The sequence below is a fragment of the Cyanidioschyzon merolae genome, chromosome 14, assembly GCF_000091205.1.
Source record: "Cyanidioschyzon merolae strain 10D DNA, chromosome 14, complete genome".
Classification (NCBI taxonomy): domain Eukaryota; phylum Rhodophyta; class Bangiophyceae; order Cyanidiales; family Cyanidiaceae; genus Cyanidioschyzon; species Cyanidioschyzon merolae.
In genome coordinates, this window is record NC_010140.1 from 12,933 (window position 1) to 36,305 (window position 23,373).

Below are 23,373 nucleotides of genomic sequence, written 5' to 3' on the forward strand. Positions count from 1 at the left end.
CTTGCCGATTCAAAGAGAATGACAGCGCCTGTGGTTACCCGTCGCGGAGCCGTTCGCATGGTGATAGCGTCGGCATCACCTGACACCCACTCCGTGGCGCTATGGTGCTTTGCCAAGAACGCGCCCCTGGTTGCCACAGCGTTGCGTACCAGCGAATGGATCATGCGTCGAGCGCTGCTCTGGTGCGATCATAGACAAGTTCACGTCGAATACTTTGCGCACCGCTGTACCGCATACCGATGACTCGTCTAGCATGCACTGCTACCGTACAGTAAAGAACGCTCGTGCAATGCGTATCCCGTTTCTCGCTATCCTGAAAGACAACGGCTCCTCGAGCACACAATATCTCAGCATGCAGGAGTCGAGACGCTCTCATCAAGCAGCGCAGCGGCTCCAGCGCCCTGCACGATTGCCCGACGAAACGCCTGGGGCGCGCCCCGATCAAATACCCGAGACACGCCATGCGCGGGAAACCTGGGGCAGTACTGTTTCGCCTGCAAGTAGGAGGGTGCACTCAAGTGATATCCAGAACTTCCCGCAGCGTGGACACGAGTGCCAACAGGTCGCTTCAAGTATGCCAGACGAGATCGCTCAAGTTCGTTTTCTGATAGTCGGACGCACCGGTTGGATCGCCAACATGGTTGCAGAGCTACTTGAGCAGCGCGGTGAGCGGTACGCGTTTGCGAGCTTCCGTCTCGAGCAGCGCGAGGCCTGTGAGCGCGAACTGGACGCGCTGCGCCCACAGCGGGTCCTGAACTGTGCTGGGGTCACTGGGCGTCCGAACGTCGACTGGTGCGAGGACCACCGGCGCGAGACCGTCCGCAGTAACGTACTGGGCGTGCTGAACCTGGCGGACTGCTGCGCGTCGCGCGGGATCCACCTCACCAACTTTGCTACCGGCTGTCTATACCACTACGACGACGGCGAGCACCGGCCGACGGCTGAGGGCGGCAGACCCTTCACGGAGGACGATCCGCCGAACTTTTTCGGTAGCTACTACAGTCGCACCAAGGCCATGGTGGAGGAGCTGCTGCGCAGCGCTTTTGACAATGTGCTCATCCTGCGACTGCGCATGCCCGTGAGCGACGACCTGTCGCCGCGCAGCTTTGTCACGAAAATCGCACGCTACGAAAAGGTTGTGAATATCCCCAACAGCATGACGGTTTTGACGGAGCTGCTGCTAGTGGCACTGGATATGAGCGAGCGCGGCCTTACGGGCGTGTACAACTTTACCAATCCGGGTAGCATCTCGCATAACGAGGTCCTGGAGCTTTACAGAAAATATATCGATCCAAAGTTCCAATGGAAGAACTTTACGCTCGAGGAGCAGGCAAAAATCCTCAAGGCCGGCCGCTCCAACTGCGAGCTCGACGTCCGCAAACTGCTGCGGGACAATCCCGGTGCCCAGATCCGCGAGGTCCACGCCGCCATGGAGGAGGTCTTTCGGCGCATGCAGGCGAAGGGTGTCAAGCCGCTGGCTGCGCCCTAGTATAGCACCGCAGGTGGCGTACTTTGCGGCAAAACGGTTACGCACCGAGTGACGGGTCGATGGCGTGCGCTCCCAGGGACGACTCGCTTTGCGTGCAGGGAAGCGACTGCGACTGCAGGCGCGCTAGCACAATCCTGCACTGGGCGAAAGGAACGGAAGCGTCATTGGCACCAGGGCACTTATTGCCGTGTAAGGCACCTTTCGACGCGGACCTCAAGGCTGACTGCGAGGCGTTCTGGAAAGACTTGCTCCGATAGGCTAGCTCCGCTGTGGCATCCGCTACAGGCGAAATCGGATACCGGGATGATCCAACTGCAGCGCCCTTCTAATAGTGATCCGTGTAAATGACGCAAGCTTCTGAAGAGAGTACATCAAAGTGGCGCAGGCATTTGTTCCTGGCGTTCATGTGTGCCTTCGAATGCAGCATCCAGGGGCCTGCAGGCATTGGCTGGACGACTGCCTGCTAGCAGCGGTCAGGATTACAGGGATCCAAGGGACTCGATACGTGCATACGTGCATTACTGCATTCGTGCATGCTTCCATACGTAAAAACGTGTGAATGCTGGTGAGCACTGCGCGAATATGTGCACGCGCGCACGCTGCAGCATGGGAACACAGCGTTCTCGCCACGCTCTGGCTGGGATGTCTGAGCGATGGGAACGTGCTGTCGATGCTGCCACATAAGCAGAGTCCGTCAAGGCCGACACGCTCGAGACAGCGCTCATGAATTGCATAGTGGAGCGGATTCACGTGCGCGAACACAGGAACGAACACACAAACAAGTCCTAGTGGCAAGGCGAGTTTCAACAGATCCCCGAAAGCGCCCACACTCCGTACCTGCCAGCAACATCACTGTCGGTCGCTATCGCGCTGCTGCCCACAGCGCGAATGATGCACACATATCTCCTTGGATTCATGCCGCCAGCCTCTGTGTTGATCCTTCTGCCCTACACCATGATGGAAGCGCGCGATCCACAGAGTGCGCGCGCAATCGCCGCCCGCCGCATCAGCGATGCGTGCGCGGTGGCGACGCTGCTGCCGCCATCATCGGTCGCATACCTGGGACACGTGTCTCGCTAGAGATGGATCCTGTTGAAACAGAAACGCGCGCCACGATCGTGGCGTTACCGCCTGTGCAGGCAGAGCGCGGAAGTAGCCGGTGCGTGTGGTTGTGTGTGTCCGAGTCGAAAGGCGCACGTTGGCAAAATAAATGTCCTCGCAGAGCACGGCGCTTTCGAACGGTGCCAAGTCGGTAACCGGTGGACAGCCCGACGGGAACTCGGACGCGCTGGTCGTCTACGGCGACCGTCTGCGCTTCGTGCCGCGGAATATCCTTGTGACTGGCGGTGCCGGCTTTATTGCCTCGCACGTTGTCGAACGGCTCGTGAGTCGATATCCCCATTACCGCGTGACGGTACTGGACAAGCTCGACTACTGCTCGTCGCTGAGCAACCTCGCGCAGGTGGCAAACCGACCAAACTTCAAGTTTATTCGCGGCGATATCCGCTCGCATGACCTGGTGCTCTACGTGCTCCAGGAGGAGTGCATCGATACAGTGCTCCACTTTGCGGCGTGCACGCACGTCGACAACTCGTTCACGTCCTCGATCCTGTTTACGGAGAACAACGTGCTGGGAACGCACGTCCTCCTGGAGTGCGCACGCCAGTACGGCAAAGTGCGGCGCTTCATTCACGTCAGCACCGATGAGGTGTACGGCGGCGAGAGCAACATGGAGACAGAGTCATCGATCCTGGCACCCACGAACCCGTACGCATGTAGCAAGGCCGCCGCCGAATTCATTTGCCGCGGCTACGTCAAGTCGTTCGGATTGCCGGTGATCATCACACGCGGCAACAACGTGTACGGGCCGCACCAGTTCCCCGACAAGCTCATTCCCAAGAGTATCTGTCTGCTGGCGCAACGCCGGCCCTGCTTTGTACACGGCTCTGGTGAGCATGCACGCAACTTTTTGTACGTCGAGGACGCGGCGAGCGCCTTTGACACCATCCTGCATTGTGGCGAGACCGATGAGGTCTACAATGTAGGCTCTGAGATCGAGAAACGCAACATTGACGTTGTGCACGACATTATCGATCTCTTCGGCCTGTCTGCCGAGGCGAACCGCCACATCGAGTTTGTCAAAGATCGCACCCTCAACGATATGCGCTACAGGATCGACTCGTCGAAGCTGCATGCGCTTGGCTGGAGGCCGCAGGTGTCCTGGGAAGAGGGCCTGCGCCGAACCAAGACCTGGTACTGTGATCCGAATAACCTGAAGCGCTGGCCGAATTATCTCAGTGGCCTCGTACCGCATCCGAGTCTCACCGAGGAGAAGCACTAGGACGGCATTCATCGCGTACGCATTGAGCATGCGGCAGGCGAGAATTCGAGCGACACTGCCGCTGGTCTGTGCATCGCAGACGGCGATCCGCAGAGCAGCGTGGCATAGGATCGCCAGCGGATGCGCCTTTTGTACATGTATGACGGTTCCAAGCGTGTCTCAGGTGCGCCTCTCTCGACAAGTCTGTAATACGAGGCGCTTTCGTGTCGCCTGCAACACAGGACGCATCTGAAGCGATGCGCACCGACGAAAGCGCGCATACTCTATCGACCGAGGGTCGTGGGCTTGCGACCTCATGATCTTGTGCCGGTTGCAGAGCGTATGTTACAACACACGACAGCAGCAGGGCAGTTGACGCAGCACAGGTTCGCGCGCGGCAGGTACAGCGAGCTCTGGGCGGCGTCGGTTGCACCGATACGCTCTGCGCTCGACGCGCTTCTGTTGCATAAACGTGTACTGAGGCTGTGCTCCAATAACCTGCAAGACGCCTATGTCCCATGCCACGCGGTTTGCAGAGGTATGCTTTCGTCGAGTTTGCGTCTGGAAGCGCGTTGTTACGGGTGCGGCGGGTGAAGCATTCGGCGTCAAGAACTAGCCGCACACCGGCACGCTGTGCTGTGTCAGAGCCGTCGCCAGCGTCACCGTCCAGTGGCGACCAGCCGACCCAGACAGTGCGTGTACGACCTGGTGAGCGGTCGCTGCGGCTGAATGCGCTACAGCGCTGGTTGCTCGGCCGACTGAGGCGAAGCCTCGAGCGCCTCTCCCCCGGCAACGTGCCCAACCTGCTTAGGAGCGCCGTCGCGCGGGCGCGTGGTGCCCCCGCGGACCCACCGCCCTTGGACGATGACTACCTCGACAGTGTGCTGCTCCCAGAGTCAGATGAGCGGCACTTTATATCGCCGGCACTCCGACGCGTCCTGCGCGACGCGCCTGCGCAGCCTGCCAAGGGCGTTTACACAAGCGACCCGTCGCGGACGTTCTGGGAGCAACTGATCCTCTGGGCAGGCGTGGTGCTCGTCGCTCTCGCCGTCCTGCGCGTCCTTTGGCTCTTTATCAGTGCTATCCTGGGAATTTCGCTGAGTCTCATCGTCATCGCCGTCGTCACCGTGTTCGTTTTCGTGGCGTTCACAGTACTCGGCTAGAGAATTGGGAACTATCAGGGAACCGTACCGCTCCCAAACACATCCACGGGCTCATCGCAGAGCTGCCGACGAAGCAGGTGCAGCTGCGTACGCAGCCGGTAACCCCGCGGCTCCGGCACCGTACGCGCAACCTGCGTCCAAGCAGCAAGCACCGTGCGAAGCTGTTGCAAGACATGCCGACGCATCGAATGTATCGCCGCGGCAATGTCGGGAACGACATTCCAATCCAGCAGGAGCAAGTGCATCGCATCCACCATCCACTCTAGATCACTCGCATCGGAAGCGCGTCCCGACGTGCGGCCGGCCTCATAGCGTGGCAGGCACAGCGCGCCAGCGACACGTGCAAGTAGCATAACCGACGCGTGCCCTGCATCCGCCTCGGACGCACCATCATCGATGCGGGCAACTGCAGACTCCAGTGCCTCAACCTGCAATTCAGTACGACGCGATACCCAGCTCTCCAGGAGACGCGCACATAGACACTTTTGAAGCCAACGCGAGCGCCCTCGTGGTGGAATCACCCAAATCAAGGCAACGAGCGCCGGCAGCCAGCATCGTGTCAAGTGATCGTGCCCACAGAGGCGGCAATGCGGCACGTCGTCGCGCACGCATCGGCACCAGCACGCAATCGCCGCATCAGTGGACACGCGATCCGCTGCGATGCCGATGACCTCTGCCAGCTGCGTGCGCCAATGACGTGCCATCGCTGCTTGGCATGTGTAGATCGCCAGCACGTCGTCGATAAACGCCAGGAGCTGCTCGTCATTCCATGCTGCGGCGCGCAGGTTGCGTTTCAGCAGGTGCCAGAACGGCTCGAGGGTGCTGCGTATCTGCGTTAGCGCAGGCTCCGCAGCCGGGTTTTGTGTCGTCACCGCGGCTGCTGCTGTCTCCAGCAGCTGGTGCACGAACGCGCCCGGAAGCGTCAGAACGCGCTTCAAGCGGTGAGCGTGGCGATAGGCTGGGCATAGGGTCGACACTCGTGAGCTCGAGGCGCGTTTCGAATGGACAGGCTCGTCCAGCGCGCACACATCGCACCAGCCCAGGAGGCCGAGAGGAGAACGCGCGAGGGCCATGCAACCCAAGCGTCGCAGCGTCACGTGCAGAGCGCCCATGGCTAGCATGTGTTGATCCCGGGGGGTATCACACATCTGCTGAGCGGCTCACTCAAACGGACGGTGACTTGACGTCCGAATTCTAATCATTCTAGCATGGCCCCATCTATGCTAGAAAACAAGTTCATCTGGTTCTAGCGAGCATGCTAAACTTCGATGCGCTTTTCACCTCTATCAATATCAAGCTTTGAGGCTCGTTCTGCAACCGCTTCGCTTTCTTCCCCCTCATTGTCGGTTTTGAGTACGCGAGTCTTTCGATTTCCATAGGCTCCTGCATATGGAGTCGGAGCAAGTAAAATCCAGGGTACCTGTCTGTTATCTCTGTCCCAGAGTAGCGCTGAGCGCAACGTATCGCAAGCTAGGGCGCCCACCCAATGAAACTGTGCTTGAAGGCGTTCTGTCAGGGAATGGCGCCCCTTGGTGGGAGCGGAGTGCACCTTTTTCCGAGATGCTGCAGAATATCTTTGGTACTCCGACGGGATACATCCCAAGGCGTAGCTGGTGCACATGAGCGTGCTGTGGCTTGTTTGATGAACAAGAAGTATATATAATATTTACGATTTATGCTTCGGTCATCTTTATTCTTCACGTTTCGCCGGAACTCGGCGATCCACAAATATACGAAGCCTACGAAACGAGCACCAACCCGCACGGCAATTTCAGTGACAGCGCTATCACCATCGAGCACCAGCTCGTAACGAGGACGACTTCAGGGATAGAAACGTGCATTCACTTCCATGAATCTGTTCTTCAAGGCCCCGCATGACGTGCTCAATCGCGGTTGACACACGAAGAAGAGCTTTGGTTATCTAGCAGGACTTTCCTCTGTTTTTTTATTTTCTTCGGATAGAAGCCTTCGATCGGGGTCTTTTCTGTGATCAAACAAGTACCGGAAGGCAATTCAAGTTTGAGAAAATGTACAGGAATTTCAATCTGCCCATATTCCTTTCGTGCAAATCGGCAATAAACGCCCCACACGTGGCCGTCGCTGTGAGTACTCGAGTCCGATTCCAGTATTCTTCGCCGAGCTGAATGAAAAGACGAGAGCCTCTGGAAGCCAATCCCGCGAGAATAATGATGCTTCTGTGGAATGCCGTTTCGCGTGTTGCCCCTCGGCGAAAAGGTATCGTTCTTCGAACGAGATCTGTTTTGTATCATAAAAGGTTAAACAAGCTTTCGGAATGAGCTGGTGAATTTTGCGCTAATATACGACATGGAAGTCCTATTCTTTGTCAATCAAACTGCACGGATTTTTGCAATAAGGAGTTCTTTCTGCATAAAAATCAAAAACTTGAAGAATGCGTCTGATTTGCAGACAACATCTAAGGAGACCAGAATTATGTACCCTTGTGTTGAGGAATTGGATAATTGTGAGGTTAGCTTTGTAGACCGTCGTCCGAAGATCCGCGATAATCATGATTCTGCAGATTCAACGGATTTCGGTGGGAAAGATTCGAAAGTGACGCACCAAACCGACCCCGGAGGAACCTCTTTCTACCAACGAATCTGCAATCAAATATTGTGGTGCATGCGTTGCGTAAACCGTATAGGTAGAAATTGGAAAACGGATCGAAAAGCAACAACAGAACGAGCAATTCAAAGTCTCATTGTTGTCGGACACGGGTCAAGTACTCTGTGACCGTGGCAATCGACGTCGTCCAAACCCGCGCGCACAAAGAATCTTGGATTCTGAAGGGAATGCTCTCAACTGGAGATAATTCTTATGTTATATTGAGCTCTGGCTCGCAGGCAGAGTACGTTGAGATTACGTCAGTCAATGTACAATTTACGAATAGGTAAATAAATACTACAAACCGAAGTCATCTATTCCGGTGTCGGCCGTTTCAGCGTCTGTCTGATCCTCTTGCGCTTCGCTCTCCGCGGCATGTCGTCGTTTCCGACGACGCACCGCGAATACAAGAAGCGCACAGCAACTAGACAGTAATAGAGTTCCAAGCACCACTATGATAACGATCACCCAGACAGGGAGCGGACTCGAGCTCGAAGTGACCAATCCGGCTATAGTTACTGTTCCATTCGGCGCTACACAGACTGGAGAGCCGTAAAACTTGGATAGTTCAGCGCTGAGTGTGCCATTTTTCAACGCTTCGCGAAGTTCCGATGCGATCTGCAAAGCCGTTGAACCATCGGCATCCCAGACGCTCGTCGTATTATAAAGTATCAGAGATTGCGCACTGCCAATGCAACTTACAAACTCGTCTGCGTCCAACCTGAAGTCCGACTCACGAATACTTGACTTAGTGATCTCACGCGTACTATTCACAATAAAACTCAGTGGAGTAATACCGAAGAGTACCTCCATGGCATGGCGAAGCGCGTCAGCCAACGCAGACTCAGAGGCAACACCCGTGAAAAACGCCTCATTCAGTATCAGATGTACAGGATTGCCGGTTGTAGTACTCGAAACAGACACACTAGAAGAAGCAGATGCACTCAAAGAACTGGAGAAAGAAACGGACGCGCTCACAGACGCACTTGCATATTGGCTAGATGTGACCGAGACCGACGCAGATGCTAATGCTGACGCGGAGGCAGTGATGCTGAGGCTGTGGCTGACGCTACTCTGCGATTGTTGCTAACAAGCCCGGCAGTTATATGTGGATCGCCTTTTTTGAGCCGTTTCAAGCCTAGAGTCTTGGTAGCTCCCGAAGCTTTCATTACCAGTCTCCCTCTTTCGGGATTGCATGGTTTCACTACCTGCCTTGCAGGCTGGCTTGAATAAGTACCTTCATGAGATCCCAGTTCGTCCGCGGCTCTTTCCGCAGGACTTTCACTCCGCTCGATTTCCGCGGCAGGCGATAACACGTTGAACCCCTGTCCATCGGGTAAAATACAATATTTCCCGTTTTCTACGTTAACGGGAATGCTGTTGCCTTTCAGCGAACCGTGGACACAGTCCATTCTTTTCCAGTGCGTTGGAACGTTCGAGAAACGCAACACTTCCCCGTGTCCCGCTACTTTCTTCCCCGGTATTTGAGACCGTCGCTCGAGTTCGGAGGATGGGCTAACGCATACTCCTGAAATGCCGCAGCTGTCAGATTCCCCGTCGACGCTCACCAGTTCTCTGTCCGTCACACGGCAGCGAGCGCAAGTTTCCCCATGGCAAACGACACTTCGCCATCCCCGCGCCCAAGAACCCTTTATGCGTCTGAACGAAGAACAATCATCCCATAGCTCATGGCGAGCAGTGGAACGTATTAAAGCCTCAGCTTCACCGTCCCTCACGGTTGTTGTTAAAAGCGTCTGCGAAAGTCTCGCAAGAAGGAACAGCACAAGCCCGAGAGCAAAAATATTCCATAATCGTTGCATATTCGACTGCATGATTGGCCTATTAAGTGGTATATGAAATCACATAAGTGCGTTTCCTAGCTATAGAAGACAGCGAGTGACTTCTATTCTCCAGTAGCGTCCAAAGTGACGAGACAACCAAAAGCCGCTTTCGTCCACTGCACAAGCAGAAAGCGCTCCGCACTCCCAAACACAACACGCCAGGAAAACGCTGGATCTTGACCTGTCCCTCCAAAAAGAGAGCAGACTGGTCCGAATAGACGAGGTTCCCTCCGTGAAAACTCTAACGCCCTGTCTAAACTGGATTGAAGCAGGAAAACGCCAAGGTCTGGAGAAGGCGTCAGTGAATAAACCGTCGCCGTCGTAACTTGGTATCCTTTCGATCGGTTGCATACCTGATTTACGCCACGTATTACGCATCGATGGTCGTCTGTTGATTTCGCGGGGCCGCTCGAGGGGACTGCTCGTGCGTCCCCGTTCGCGGGGTCTGGGTGCCCAGATCCCCGGGGCGGTACCCGCACCGGCGCGGGGACGCGTCCCCATCCGACGGGAACGGGCGTCGCGTATGCCCTACGTTTCGAATCGAATGGTGCAACGACGCGGAGGCGGTTCCATCCGCAGCCAATGAAACGCCGCCATGATCGCACGGCCGTGGTCTATGGAACGTTCTTCGTAACCAAAAAAGAGAAATCGTCGTGCGGAAAAAAACAAAAAAAAAAACAACAAAACAGACTAGTCGCAAACTATTTATGAAAGAACAACTATCTTAAAGACCCACACACCACGCGCGCCCATGGGGTCTAGTTTTTCCGAAGAAGCTCTGAAAGTGGGTTAAACCGGGGTGCTTGGGCGACGACGAAGCAAGCCCACGACACGGACCTTGACCGCAACGAACGGAGGGGCGGAGGCAGTGGCAGCAGATTATATTGACGAGAATTTTGAGTAGTTATCCGCTGCTCCCGAAACAACGCTGCAGGTTCGTGCACAAATCTTGGACCCATCCTCGAACTCGGGCTCAGGAGTACCTCCTACCATGGGTACCTGCCTAAACTTTGGAAACAGTCTCGGCGGATACTTTGGAAGACGGCTGGCGGTATGTTCGCGGTCGAAGCTGGAGTAAGCGACTTGCCCGCCTATGTGTTTGGGCAGCGGATACGTAGCCACTGAAAGGGTGGTTTGCAGACTGTTCCCAGTGGTTGAGGGGAGGTTAAAGCGTCGGGTAATATAAGGGTCGCATTCGAATCGACCTTGACTAACGTACTTCTGATTCTACGCCAGCGCTGCGGCAAGCACTCAATGAACGACTGGAATGCGGGAGGCGCTGGTGGCATGTGCGCTCACACACCCCGTGGAGGCTGCGTCTAAATCGACGTTCCACGCGAAAGGTCCAGCGAATCGGATGCGCACACGGGCTCAGTGCGCTTTCCGCGCCTACCAACTGTTGGGTGTCAAGCACAAACCCGCATTGCCAACCGACAACAACGCATTCCATGCATGGTCACGAAGGAGAGAGGCATCTCCTAGGATATATCCTAACAACCAAGTGTCTCCAGCGTGTCGTGCAGCGAAGGCAAGCCTCCATCCGCAGACTGTCCGAGCACAAAGAGACGACGAGACCCGATTCTACGGCGGGTGAACCACGCCTCGAGCCGACGCCCTCTGTGGTAATGCAACGCCGTTCTATCTCCGTGATGCATCTGCACCAATGGTAAGGACGCTACTGCGGACAATTAGGGCAGGCATCAGGCACAAGGTAGAACGAATGAAACGACCAGAATATACAAGAAGAGGTGCAGGCAATGTAACTTGGAAGTAGAGAGTTTCATGGATACCTCACCGCGCATTGGAAAAAACATACAAAAAAGAATGAAAAGGAAAAGCGTAAAATCGGAGAATGCTGGCACAAGTAAACGTATCGTCCATGAAAAAAAGAATCGCGCTCGGTGAGCGCTCCTCGGAGATCGGCCAGTCAACTGACAAGCTGCGCGTGGCGTTGTTGAAGGGAAACGCGATCCTGACCAGGAGCGTGCTGTTCTACCGGAAAAAAAGGTAGATTTCCGTTGATGTCATAACCAAGTACAGTTTTTCAATTCGTTTTTGTTTCAAACTTCAAACAAGTCTAGTCAAGTGTTTTTCGCAGTATATAACAGAAGGGTTCAAAGAGCGTTGTTTTTCAAAAAAAAACAAAAAAAGGAAAGCTATGAAAAAGCAAGTCCACGATCCCGGAGGCCCGGGGTCGCAGGCTGCCAGAAAAAAACAAAAAAACAGTGCCGAGTCCAGAAGAAAAGGAAGAGAGAAAGAAGAAGGACAGAAAGGGGGAGGTCCTACTTCGAAGGCGGCAAGAAAGACGGCTGTACGACGAGAAGGTGGTGAAAACCTTCCTTCTTGGACATATCAAGGATTCCTACAGGGAAAAGTTGCGAGACGCTATCGAAAAACGTGTCGACTCGCACACCAAGAGTATTGTGAAGGCGTCGTCAGGACTGATGCATTTAGCGAGGGAGATGTATCGCGACGTGACGCAAATGGAAACGGTCGAGATTCCGGACGATTTTTTCGACAAGACCTTTCTTCGTCAGCTGATGCTTGGGACAGGTGAATCGCGGAGGGAAACTCAGCTAGGGCATGCCCTCCACGAAAACTTCGCGGAATTCCACTTCGAGGGTAATCGATACAGGGGTGACTGGCGTATTTACAAATATAGGGCAATGAAGTACCTCACGAACCTGAAGAACTATTTGACAACGAACCTCGAACGTTTCGTGATACGCGCCGTGGTTGCACTCTACCCGGGCCTGTCTCGCAAAAGAATATGGGCCATCATCGATGGTATCACGAAAGATCGCAAGCATGAAGATGAGGTCGAATTTGTCGACAAGAAGGCGTCAAAAGTGAGAACGAATGAAGCTTCTCTGATCCGTGCGGCTATTCAAGAGCACCGTGCAGTCTTAGGGCTGGTGACTCCAACAGACAAGATATCAGAGTTGAAAAAAGATAAGGAAAGATACTATCGCCTCGTCCTGCGGTACCTCGTGTTTCTGGACCGATAGCTCGAACGCAAGGCGGAGATGAAGCTGAGAGGCGAAAAAATGAAGAGTGGGAGAGACGGAAGGCTGTCCTAATGGGTAAGCGCTTCAACGGCGTTCCAGTGTGCAACCTCAAGTCACATTTTGTGAGTATCGACTCCAGAGTCCTTGACGCCGCATGAAAGAGATCAGTCCCGAGTTCGATGTTAGCAGGGAGGAGTTCTCCGGCGAAAACCGGGAGACCCACTGGAAGAATATCTTCGATTTCAAACGTCTGAGAGTGAGCAAGCAAACGGTATTCACTGGTTTGATCGAAACCGATGGAGTAGCCTTGTGTGTACACTATCGGCGGTTGAAGAAAGATCGGCCAGTTCCGCCCTCGGCTGCGCCCGTGACGAAGGATGGAGAAAAGGAGGAGTCGGATCCTGCGATGCAGGAGGTGGAGGATAACGACTTTGTCGTTGACGTGGCGAAGGATGAAGATGAGAAGGAGGCGGATCCCACGACGCAGGAGGTGCAAGATAATGACCTTGTCGTCGACGCTGCGAGGCATGAAGATGAGAAGAAGGCGGATCCTGTGATGCAGGAGGTAGAGGATGACAACCTTGTCGTTGACGCGGCGGAGCATGAAGAAAACAAGAAGGCGGGTTCTGAGAAGCAGAAAGTGCAGGAAAACGACTTTGTCGTTGATGTGACGAAGCATGAAGTTGAGAAGGAGGCGGAACCTGCGACGTAGGAGGTGGAGGGTAACGACTTTATCGTTGACGCGGCGAAGAATGAAGAAAAGAAGGCGGCGGGTCCTGTGACGCAGAAAGTGCATGAGAATGACTTTGTCGTTGGCGCAGACCCTGGAAACACAAATATCATAACCATCGCTGCACCGAAGCGTGCGGAACTTGGTATTGACGGCAACTTGCGTCAGAAAGACATGCGTCTTTTGGGGTTCTCGAGAGCGAGATACTATCGAGAATCGGGAATGATGAATGCGAGGAAGAAAATTGAGACTTGGAATTCAGGAATGAAGGATCACCTGGAAGCCTTGAGCGAGGTCATGAGCCGGGGAGCGGACTTTCGGGCTTTTCGGGAATTCATGGAAGTTCGTGTTACCCATTGGGATGCGCTGTGGGAGGAGTATACCAAGCTCCGGTGGGCTCGTTTGCGTAAGAATCTATACGGTGGGAAACAGCGGGCGTTTGCCAACTTTTTCAGTCAGTTGAGTGCCTTGAAGGAGGATGAGAGTCAGAGGCTGGTAGTGGCATACGGAGCAGGGCGCTGGGCGCCCAAGAAAGGCACTGCGCCAGCTCCAACGACAAGATCATACAAGGAGTGCGCATGGCGTTTCGTCACGATACCTGTAGATGAGTTTCGAACGTCCTATACACACCATGAACTGGGGTGTACACTGCAGAGAGTGGAGATTGAAAAGTGTCAGCGGAGTCCTGAGGAAATAGCAAAGTACGGACCGCTGACGGAAGAGCAAATGGGAAGGAAGGCGAAAGTGCGAGGGCTACATGCACTAGGGAGTACAACTCACAACGGCAAGAAACGGATGGAATTCTTGAACCGAGACTTTAACGTCGCTATGAATATACGGAGATGTGCGGTGCTGGAGACGAGACCTCCAGCGTAGACATGAGAGAACTTTGCTGGACAGCCTCTGAAAGTTGAACTATATGAGAACAAGTTGTAAGCAGTAGTGGGTGGCCGGTCCAAAAAGTCTGGGAGGCGTCTACACGTCAGTTAAAGATTTTTTGTCGAGGGCGCGGTTGCCGCCACTACTTTTTCTGCCGACCGCAGCGCAATTAAAACTACTCTGTGTTTACAAAGCACCTACGATATTCAGCAGGTTTGCCCTTAAACGAAATTCATATGTGGACTGCTGCCTGGTACCGGGACTTTGGACGTCACGGTCTCCAGCGCGCAAGTCTAGCGAAGCACTTACCGTTGAGAACGCTCGTGCAGCGGTCCAGGTCACGCACGACAGGGACGCAGCGCTTGGTACGGCGCCTGTCAGATCTGCGTCTTGCTTCAGTTCCAAATCCTAGCTACCGGCAAGCACAGTCGACCACACGTATCGAAAGATACCGCTTATCACCCCTGCAGGCGGTTCGTTGTGGGGTAAGCCTTGTGAAGTACGCAACCGGCACTGCTCTCCGTAGTGCCTTTTTCCTGCTCTTTCGGTTTGCTATGTTGCAGCTAGTTGCGTCTGGAAGCCAATGGTCCTCGAACCTAAATACGCAGCAAGTCGTTTTCTTCTCACGAGACTGGAGGGCGCAGCTGGAGTTTGTGAACTTCTTCTTCGGGGAGCTTTCTCTGCTTGCGAGCAAGGAGTGGCGTCACATCCAGGCGGGAACGTATATCATGCCAGCAGTGCCCACACGCCACTCACTGGACCTTGTGCCCAGACTGGTGGATTTCATTCAGAACCTGGGCGACTCGATGAAACTACGAGAGGCGGGTATCGTCGACGCTGTTCCGGAGGCATTTCGTCTGAATTCCTTTTACCCTGAGTACTACAAACAAAACTTTCACTACCAAACGGACGGTTACCTCAGCGCTGAATCAGCGGCCCGATACGATTTTCAGGTCGAGGTCCTTTTCGGAGGTCTCGCAGACATGATGCGTCGACAAGCACTGGTCCCTCTACTGGGTTTCTTGCGCGCAGAGGTCTCAAAACGTACACCGAGTAGCAACGGCCATCCGACCCTGAGCGTCTTGAATGTGCCCTGCGGCCCGGGTGGCTTTCTCCTCGACCTCATGGATAACCTTGCTGCAGATGAGCGTTTGCGCAACGTGAAGGTGACCAGCTTGGACTTGAGTCCGTTTTATCTACAAAGAGCGCAGACTCGTGTGCAGGCACTCCCAGAGAGTACCCCGCGCAGAAACGCAGCGTTTGTCCATGCTAATGCAGAATCACTGCCTTTCCCCGATGCATCCTTTGACGCGATCGTCAGCATATACCTCTTTCACGAGTTACCGATGTCGGCACGCGAGCGCGTTATCGCCGAATGGACGCGCGTTCTGCGACCCGGTGGAAGAATCGTTTTCGCGGATTCCATCCAGACCGGGGACAATCCACGGATGGAAGCCGCCATGAATCGATTTCGAGTGAACTACCATGAACCGTACTACCTAGAATACATAGAAACCAACTTGCCCCAGCTTTTCAAGCAAGCCAGCGGCGGCCAGCTGTCCAATCGTGAGCAAGACATTTCGTTTCTTACAAAGGTTTGTGTGTTTGAAAAACAAGGTGGTATTTGATCCTCATTTCAGTGGTTTTTGTGAAGGTTTCCTGTGAAAGAATCTCAAGAATAAGTCCTTATGTCTTTCATAAAAAGAAGCAGTTGAGTGGTATTCTGCCCTACCAAATAGGCCGTCTGCATCGGTACAGCCCAGTCGCTGAACAGGCAACTGCGTCTATCCAGCAGCTACACCAGATTCGCCGGTCCACAGACCCTAAATGAACAAAGAGACTTGCTTTTCTAAGGATCTCGTTGAGAACACTGCACCATGGGGTAAAAAATGCACCCAAACTTGTTCCACAGACCACTTGGCGACCTCGCTGCCGCTGTCCTCAACCGAGAAGCCTCAGAACTCGCCGTGCATCCGCACCGGAAAGAAAACGCGGTCTACGTAACCGAATCCGTCGCTTTGCGCTCTTTCCAGAGAGAAGGTGCTGTCTTCCGGAGGCAGTATGACGCACAAGTCCCTCCTTCGAAACAAGGAAGCGCTTCACCGCGCCACTGTGACTCTTACCAGGCACTCCAGCGAACCAGCGGTTGTACTGCCAAGCAAACCCCAAAGCTGAGCTCCTATATAAGCACAAGCTTTTCAGCCAAAGAGATCCAGGGTGAAGCAAGACGGGTATCCGTAAAAAGTTCATGCGTTTGACCTGGGAACACGAATATTGTAACTAAAGTAGCACACGAGCGTGCGGCAGACATTTTTCGGACGACAAAACGTTTAGATTGACCATGCATCCCAGAATTCGGGACGGATAATGGCTTTCGGGAAAGCGTCCATCGTGAAGCACCTACCTTCAGGTTCCATTACCCATACTTCCTCTCGGATATACTTGTCGTTTCGTATGTTCTATCGTGCGCCAAGTGCCTGCAGTGAGCACCCGCCATAGCGCTTATATACCGCTGAAGCAGATGCTGCACGGAGACAGAACGGCTTTGCCATACCACTGAGGGCGTCGATTCGATGCTTGGTTCATCCGACACGGGATCGGAGTACTTAATCATTATGAAAGCCTGCGAAAGCGCGAACCGATCTACGAGGAGTTCACTGCGACCAGGGTGACGCCCAGACGCAGCATACGCGCTCCTTGTCCCAGAATGAATTGCGTTGCAGACGAGCTGCGCAGGTCTCGCCATACTACCTGCCACTGGAGAAAGCATGAAGCACTAGCCGCGCAGACTCGTCCGGCTCACTGGATCTTCCGCCTAGAAGGTAAACTTTCGAAGATACGGAAAATTTTCCCCATTTCAGTGCTTACTATCAAGGTAGAAAGAAACTGTTATCGAGTTGCCTGTCAGAGGTTAGTTTCTGTTCTTTTCTCTCTGGGAGAATGCTCGCTGCTCACGGGCGGACACAATTAGAGGGCAAGCCTGTGTGAGGAAGTTGGTAACGAGGGCAACTTATGTCAGAAAGACATGCGTGTTTTGAAGTTCTCGAGAGCGAGATATTACCGAGAATCGGAAATAATGAATGCGAGGAAACAAAGTGAGGTGTGCAACGCAGGAATGAGGGAGCATCTGAAAGCGATCCACCAAGTGACAAGCCGTGGGGCGGACTTTAAAGCTTTCCGGGAGTTCATGCAAGTTCGCGTGGCTCATGACGAGACGCTGTGAAAAGAGTATACCAAGCCCCGGTGGGCTGGTCTGCGTATGAGCTTGTATTGTGGGAAGCGGCGTGCATTCGCGAATTTTTTCAATGAGTTGAGCGCCCTAAAGGAGGATGAAAGTCAGAGGCTTGTAGTAGCGCACGGAGCAGGGCGCTGGAAGACTCAAAAAGGGACTACGCCAGCTCCAACGACACGAACGTTCAAGGAGTGCGCACGGCGTTTTGTTACGATACCGATAGATGAGTTTCGAACATCGTATACAAACCATGAACTGGGGTGCACACTTCAAAGGGTCGAGATGGAAAAGCGTCGGAGGAGCCCTGATGATATACGAAAGTACGGAGCGCTGACGGAAGAGCAAATGGAAAGGAGAGCGAAAGTTCGAGGACTAGGTGCACTAGTAAGTACAACTACCAACGGGAAGAAACGGATGGAGTTCGTGAACCGAGATTTTGACGCAGCAATCTATATAAGGAGATATGCGGTGATGGAAAGAAGACCTCCAGAGTTGAGAAGAGAGAACTTTGTGGGGCAACCTCTCAACGTGGAATTATATGAGAAAAAGTTGAAACCAGTAGTAGGTGGCCAGTCCAAAAAAATGCTGGGAGACGTCTGAACGTCAGTTGGAGACTTTTTGTCTAGGGCGCGTTTGCCACTACTGGACACTGCCGGCGACAACGTTTTTCTTTTGAAAGGCGTTTGTTGTCCCAGCCGTCGCTCCGAGTGACCTCCAGCAGCACCAGCTCGGAAACCTCGCTCTATTTTCGACGCTACTCTATCAAAATATTCTTATCACAAAATCGATCGTCTCCGAGGAAGTTGGGAAACGCAAAACGCTTCGCTAGAGTCGGGCTATCGTGGGGCGATAGTACCAGATGCGGCTTTTCCTACTGATTCTGAATCGGGCGCTTCAAGGTGCTTCGGCACTGCTTCCGTTGCGTCATTGGGGACACGACACCAAACGCCCGGGTCAGTTCTTGCTCTTCGCGCTTCACTCGTGCGCTGTTCAGTCCACAGATGACGCACCATCAACGACCTCTTCATTACTGCTCACTTTTTACAGCACTGAGCATGCTATCCAGAACTCTGCTGATGGTGTGCCCCGACTGGACCAACTCCGAAGGCTCGTGACTGGCGCTGACATGCAGCACTAGTGCGGGTGGCAGTCTCAGGTGCTCGGTCAAGACCTGGCCGGGCACAGATGCCCAGATTCCGTGGCGGATTAAGCGCTCTCGAGCTAGTACCCAGAAGCGTTCCGTCACGAGTTCTTCGAAAGCCCCGGCCTGGTACATGCCTGGGATGACCATCTCGTGCGCTGTGGCAGCTGCAGCCACCGCAGAGGCATGGTTGATTTGCCGAATAGCTGCATCGGTTACCATGGAGCCGAGCTCCTCCGTTGCTTCCGCGGAGATGGACGAGCCCGAATCCGATAGGCTGTCGGCGTCACCGTCCTCGTTCATCTCAGTTGAACGAAGCTGATCAGCACGATTCCGAAGTTGTTTTTCAGTTGCCTGCACCAGCTGGAGCACTCGGGCCAGAAGCGACTGCACTCCTCGGCTACTGAGCCGCAGATAGATCAGCGGCGATTCGTCAACGTTGCCTTCGACAAGCACATTCGCGGGTAGATGCTCTCGCAGTGTACGGCGCAACAAAGCGGCGTTTGAGCGCACGCGCTCAGACCGATTCGGCTCTTCGCACAACAGCTGGATACCGACACTTACTGCCTCCGCTAGGAACGGCGGCTGAGATGCACTGAAACAATACCCCGCACTGCTCAAACGTTGATGATCTACCACAGAAAGTTCGGCTCCGACACAGAATCCACCAACAGAGGCGAGCGAAAACGCCACATCGACGACAACGATGTCGACATCACGACCGAGCTGGAGACCGAAATGTTCGCAAGCACCTCGCCCGGTTGCACCAAGAACACCCATAGAGTGGCTTTCGTCCACAAATAGACGCAAGTTGCTGTGCCGACGCCTCACCGCAGCAAACTCGTCCAATCGAGCAACCATCCCTGTATTTTGATAAATGCCTTCAACGATGATGAACTGACGATGCAGAAGATTTGATCTGCTTTTCGGCTGTGTTGACTCAATGGCCACAATTTTGCGTTCCAGATCAGCGGGATCATTGTGGTGGAACCAAACAATCATTGCCCGGCTTAACTGCATGCCGTTCTGGAGAGCATAGTGTAAACATTCATCAGCGAAGATAATGTCGCCCTTTTTCGCAAAGGCATTAACAATACTAGTGGAGGTGGCTGACCCGAAACTGTAAAGAATGGCCTCATGTGTACCCATGAACTTTGCAATTTCGTACTCGCAGCGTAAATGGACATCCATCGTTCCATAAAAACCGCGAGGCCCGCAAGCACCGCAGCCATACTTGAGTAGTATGCGTCTGCATGCCTCTTCGATTCGTGGTTCCCTCTGGAAGCCCAAATAATTTGCAGACGCAAAGTTCAGACATCGTTTCAGGCCGTGGTCACCGATCTGGACGACACAGTACCCACCGGGCTCGTAGGCATGAACGGTGGGCGCCTCTAGCAGGTCAGATGTCTCGGTGTCTGCGAGTTCACCGCTGCCAAGGGCAATGGAAACACTCGTACGAACCAGACTTAGAGTCGCTTCGGTCGACGCGCCGTTACGTGGACTCAAAATTGCGGACTCAGTACTCGGAGGAACCAGCGCCTCGGGCGTCCATTCGTCGCAGAGCGCATCGATTTCCTCTTCCGTGAGATCATCCGCGCGCGATTTCAGAGCGAACCGTGCAGCCGCGCGACTCGGCGTGCCACGTTCGCGTCGCTGACCCGGTGCATACGCTTTTTGCAGAAAAAAATAGGCAAGAAGCAATGCAAGGCTAATTTCCAAAGCAACGTGAAAGAGAAGAAAGGATGTAACCTTTCCCCTGAGCTCGGAGAGAACCGATGAGAGCCATGTGGGAAGCTCCATCATCCAAGAGAGACCGGGCTAACTGAGAGGCTGCCTGAGCCCAAAAGCCTCGTCGTCGGGGGCCCGCCTGTGCACCGTGAAAGCAGCGCAGTCGTGCCACTAGCACAACCAAAGGCCGACTCGGCAACACGCGTCACGCAAAGACGCCACTGAAACTCTGAAGAAATGCCAATGCCTCTTCGCTATTTCTGTTTCCAGTGAAGAAACTAGAACGTTGTGTGCAACGTTGTGCCGCCACTACCAGTGAGACTCAGAGTTCCCGCCTCGCCATCCGAACCCTGAGACGCATCCAGACGTGTCAAGCCAGAAAACAGCGACGTAGTCATACTTTGTACTGAAAAGTGTCCTTTGAATCCACGCACCATCACCCGCCGCGTATCGGGTCTGAGCGCTAAAGTCTGACGGTGCTCGGCGCAACGGCAACAGATGCGTGGTCATGGCGCCGGGAGCGGCACGCCTAGTGGCGAGTCGTGCATCCGCTAATCTTGGTACCGAGCAAATGCCACTTATGAACGGGCGATCGAGTCGGTGACCACTGTAGGCCGCGCGAGCGCAGTGTTTCGGCAACAGCAGAGATAACCTCAGTTTTCAATCGGGGGATACGTGCCGGACAGGTTTGGTTGGGGTTGATTTGGGCAATTTTCGCAGAAAAGTTGGCAAGGAACACATTTCATCTGCGTGCGTTGCAGTAAACTGCAGATCGAGACAAGTCCATGCATCAGACGAGCTCTCCGGAAAGGAAAGCGATTGCAGGTAGAATCTCGTGTAGAACGATTCGCTGTGCATGCTGAGGCCGAGGACCCGCATTCGAGCCTGTGCAGGGTACGGTGCATATCGAGACGACGATCCTGTGCGGTGTGCTCCAGGACAAGTCGGTTTCCCGTGAAGACGTACGAGCGTGATACAGTTTTACCACTCACGCACAAGATCCTATTATTGGTTACTCCGCGAACAAATCCATACGAGACTCGGCGACCTGATCTCAGAGCCGTTTCTCATAGTGTGCAGGCAGCTAGAAATCGGCCATATATAGCGAGAGCGCAGCGAAACGGGAAATGGCCCCAGACAGGTACAATGGGTTGAGTATACGAGCTCGCTGCAGCGCAGCGTGGATCAAACGGATCTTGCGAGAAATAATATTCATGCCACAAATCGGAAGTACAATCCGTGAATATTAATATTAGACATGGGGCATAGCATGTGCAACAGATGATGCCAAGCGCCCAGAGTTCGGAATGCGCAAGCACGGCGTTTCGCTGGGTATCCAATGCATCGAAACCTCTGGTAGGATTCGTTTACAGATCGAATTGGCGTCAGGAAGCAGAGCGCTTGCCGCCCATCAGGCCGATTTGCGAGGCGTACGACGATGGATCTGCGGGTGCTGTGCCTCTCCTGGTTCGGGGCTCCCGTTCTACTCAGAGCAGCGAATTCTGGACAAGTGTACCATGATCCCATCTTGTTGTTGTTTGTTTTCTAGCAGGTATTGAACGCCGGCAGTGTAGAGGATTGGCGAGTGACCTGCCCCAGACGAAACGTCTCCAACTGACGTGCCGACGCCTCCGCGTCGATTTGGACCGGCCACCCACTACTGCTTTCAACTTCTTCTCATATAGTTCCACTTTGAGCGGTTATCCAACAAAGCCCTCTCGTGTCAACTCCGGGCGTCTTCGTTCCACCAGCGCATATCGCCTTAGATAGATAGCGGCGTCAAAGTCTCGGTTCACGAATTCCATCCGTTTCTTGCCATTGATTGCATACGCCAGTGCAAGCAATCCACGAACTTTTGCCCTCCTTTCCATTTGCTCCTCCGTCAGCGCTCGGTACTTTTTTATATTCTCAGGGCTCCGCTGACACTTTTCCATCTCCACTCTCTGAAGTGCACACCCCGGTTCGTGGTGTGTATACATTGTTCGGAACTCGTCTACAGGCATCGTAACAATACGCCGTGCGCACTCCTTGCACGCTCTCGTTGTTGGAGCTGGCGTAGTTCCTTTTTTGGACGCCCAGCGCCCTGCCGCATACGCTCCTACGAGCCTCTGACTCGCGTCCTATTTGAGGGCGCTCAACTCATTGAAAACGTTCGCGAATGCCCGCTGCCTCCCACAGTATAGATTCATTCGCAAACAATCACACCGGGGCTTGGTATACTCCTCCCACAGCGCATCCCAATGGGCAACATGAACTTCCATGAATTTCCGAAAAGCTCGAAAGTCCGCTCCCCGGCTCATGACCTCGCTCAAGGCTTCCAGGTGATCCTTCATTCCTGAATTCCAAGTCTCGATTTTCTTCCTTTTATCATTGTACCGGATTCGCGGTAGTATCTCGCTCGCGAGAATCTCAAGAGACGCATGTCTTTCTTACGTAAGTTACCGTCAGTACCGTCTTCCGCACGTCTGGGTGCAGCAATGGTGATGATATTCGTATTGCCAGGGTCCGCGCCAACGACAAAGTCGTTATCCTGCACTTTCTGCGTGGCAGGATCCGCCTCCTTCTTTTCTTTCTCCTTCGTCATGTCAACGACAAGGTCGTTATCCTCCACCTCCTGCGTCGCAAGACCCGCCTCCTTCTTTTCTTCATGCTTCGTCGTGCCAACGACAAGGTCGTCATCCTGCATTTTCTGTGTCAAAGGATCCGCCTCCTTCTCATCTTCATCCTTCGCCACGTCAACGACAAAGTCGTTATCCTCCACCTCCTGCATCGCAGGATCCGACTCCTCCTTTTCTCCATCCTTCGTCACGGGCGCAGCCGAGGGCGGAACTGGCCGATCTTTCTTCAACCGCCGATAGTGTACACACAAGGCTACTCCATCGGTTTCGATCAACCCAGTGAATACCGTTTGCTTGCTCACTCTCAGACGTTTGAAATCGAAGATATTCTTCCAGTGGGTCTCCCGGTTTTCGCCGGAGAACTCCTCCCTGCTAACATCGAACTCGGGACTGATCTCTTTCATGCGGCGTCAAGGACTCTGGAGTCGATACTCACAAAATGTGACTTGAGGTTGCACACTGGAACGCCGTTGAAGCGCTTCCCCATTAGGACAGCCTTCCGTCTCTCCCACTCTTCATTTTTTCGCCTCTCAGCTTCATCTCCGCCTTGCGTTCGAGTTCTAGATCCAAAAACAAGAAATAGCGCAGAATGTGGCGATACC

The 23,373-nt window shown here is 53.9% G+C and overlaps 6 protein-coding genes and 2 non-coding genes across 8 annotated transcripts, besides 4 other annotated features; 4 read left to right on the forward strand and 4 right to left on the reverse strand.

The window, feature by feature from the left end:
• Positions 1–253: 253 nt before the first annotated feature.
• Positions 254–1,489, forward strand: CYME_CMN004C (similar to dTDP-4-dehydrorhamnose reductase; the record flags this gene model as incomplete). Its single annotated transcript, XM_005537134.1, has 1 exon — positions 254–1,489. One exon carries the CDS (start codon positions 254–256, stop codon positions 1,487–1,489), a length of 1,236 nt encoding a protein of 411 aa, XP_005537191.1.
• Positions 1,260–5,218, reverse strand: CYME_CMN005T. The gene has a single exon (XR_002461461.1). It is a non-coding gene; the product is annotated as a hypothetical transcript (transcript).
• CYME_CMN006C (dTDP-glucose 4,6-dehydratase) lies at positions 2,700–3,830 on the forward strand (the record flags this gene model as incomplete). The annotated part of the gene is made up of 1 exon (XM_005537135.1): positions 2,700–3,830. The coding sequence occupies one exon, from the start codon at positions 2,700–2,702 to the stop codon at positions 3,828–3,830; it is 1,131 nt and encodes a 376-aa protein (XP_005537192.1).
• A 510-nt stretch (positions 5,219–5,728) lies between the features above and the next one.
• CYME_CMN007T lies at positions 5,729–7,266 on the forward strand. Its single transcript, XR_002461462.1, has one exon. It is a non-coding gene; the product is annotated as a hypothetical transcript (transcript).
• Positions 7,267–7,897: 631 nt separating this feature from the next.
• Positions 7,898–8,640: a sequence feature (repetitive element).
• Positions 8,620–9,426, reverse strand: CYME_CMN009C (hypothetical protein; the record flags this gene model as incomplete). The annotated part of the gene is made up of 1 exon (XM_005537136.1): positions 8,620–9,426. The coding sequence occupies one exon, from the start codon at positions 9,424–9,426 to the stop codon at positions 8,620–8,622; it is 807 nt and encodes a 268-aa protein (XP_005537193.1).
• Positions 9,427–10,104: 678 nt separating this feature from the next.
• Positions 10,105–14,202: a sequence feature (repetitive element).
• Positions 14,203–14,288: 86 nt separating this feature from the next.
• Positions 14,289–15,680, forward strand: CYME_CMN011C (similar to ubiquinone/menaquinone biosynthesis methlytransferase family protein; the record flags this gene model as incomplete). The annotated part of the gene is made up of 1 exon (XM_005537137.1): positions 14,289–15,680. One exon carries the CDS (start codon positions 14,289–14,291, stop codon positions 15,678–15,680), a length of 1,392 nt encoding a protein of 463 aa, XP_005537194.1.
• A 313-nt stretch (positions 15,681–15,993) lies between these two features.
• CYME_CMN012C (mitochondrial ribosomal protein L35 precursor) lies at positions 15,994–16,302 on the reverse strand (the record flags this gene model as incomplete). Its single annotated transcript, XM_005537138.1, has 1 exon — positions 15,994–16,302. One exon carries the CDS (start codon positions 16,300–16,302, stop codon positions 15,994–15,996), a length of 309 nt encoding a protein of 102 aa, XP_005537195.1.
• A 60-nt stretch (positions 16,303–16,362) lies between these two features.
• Positions 16,363–19,289: a sequence feature (repetitive element).
• CYME_CMN014C (probable serine palmitoyltransferase) lies at positions 18,312–20,228 on the reverse strand (the record flags this gene model as incomplete). The annotated part of the gene is made up of 1 exon (XM_005537139.1): positions 18,312–20,228. One exon carries the CDS (start codon positions 20,226–20,228, stop codon positions 18,312–18,314), a length of 1,917 nt encoding a protein of 638 aa, XP_005537196.1.
• A 1,484-nt stretch (positions 20,229–21,712) lies between these two features.
• Positions 21,713–23,373: part of a sequence feature (repetitive element) that runs on past the window's edge.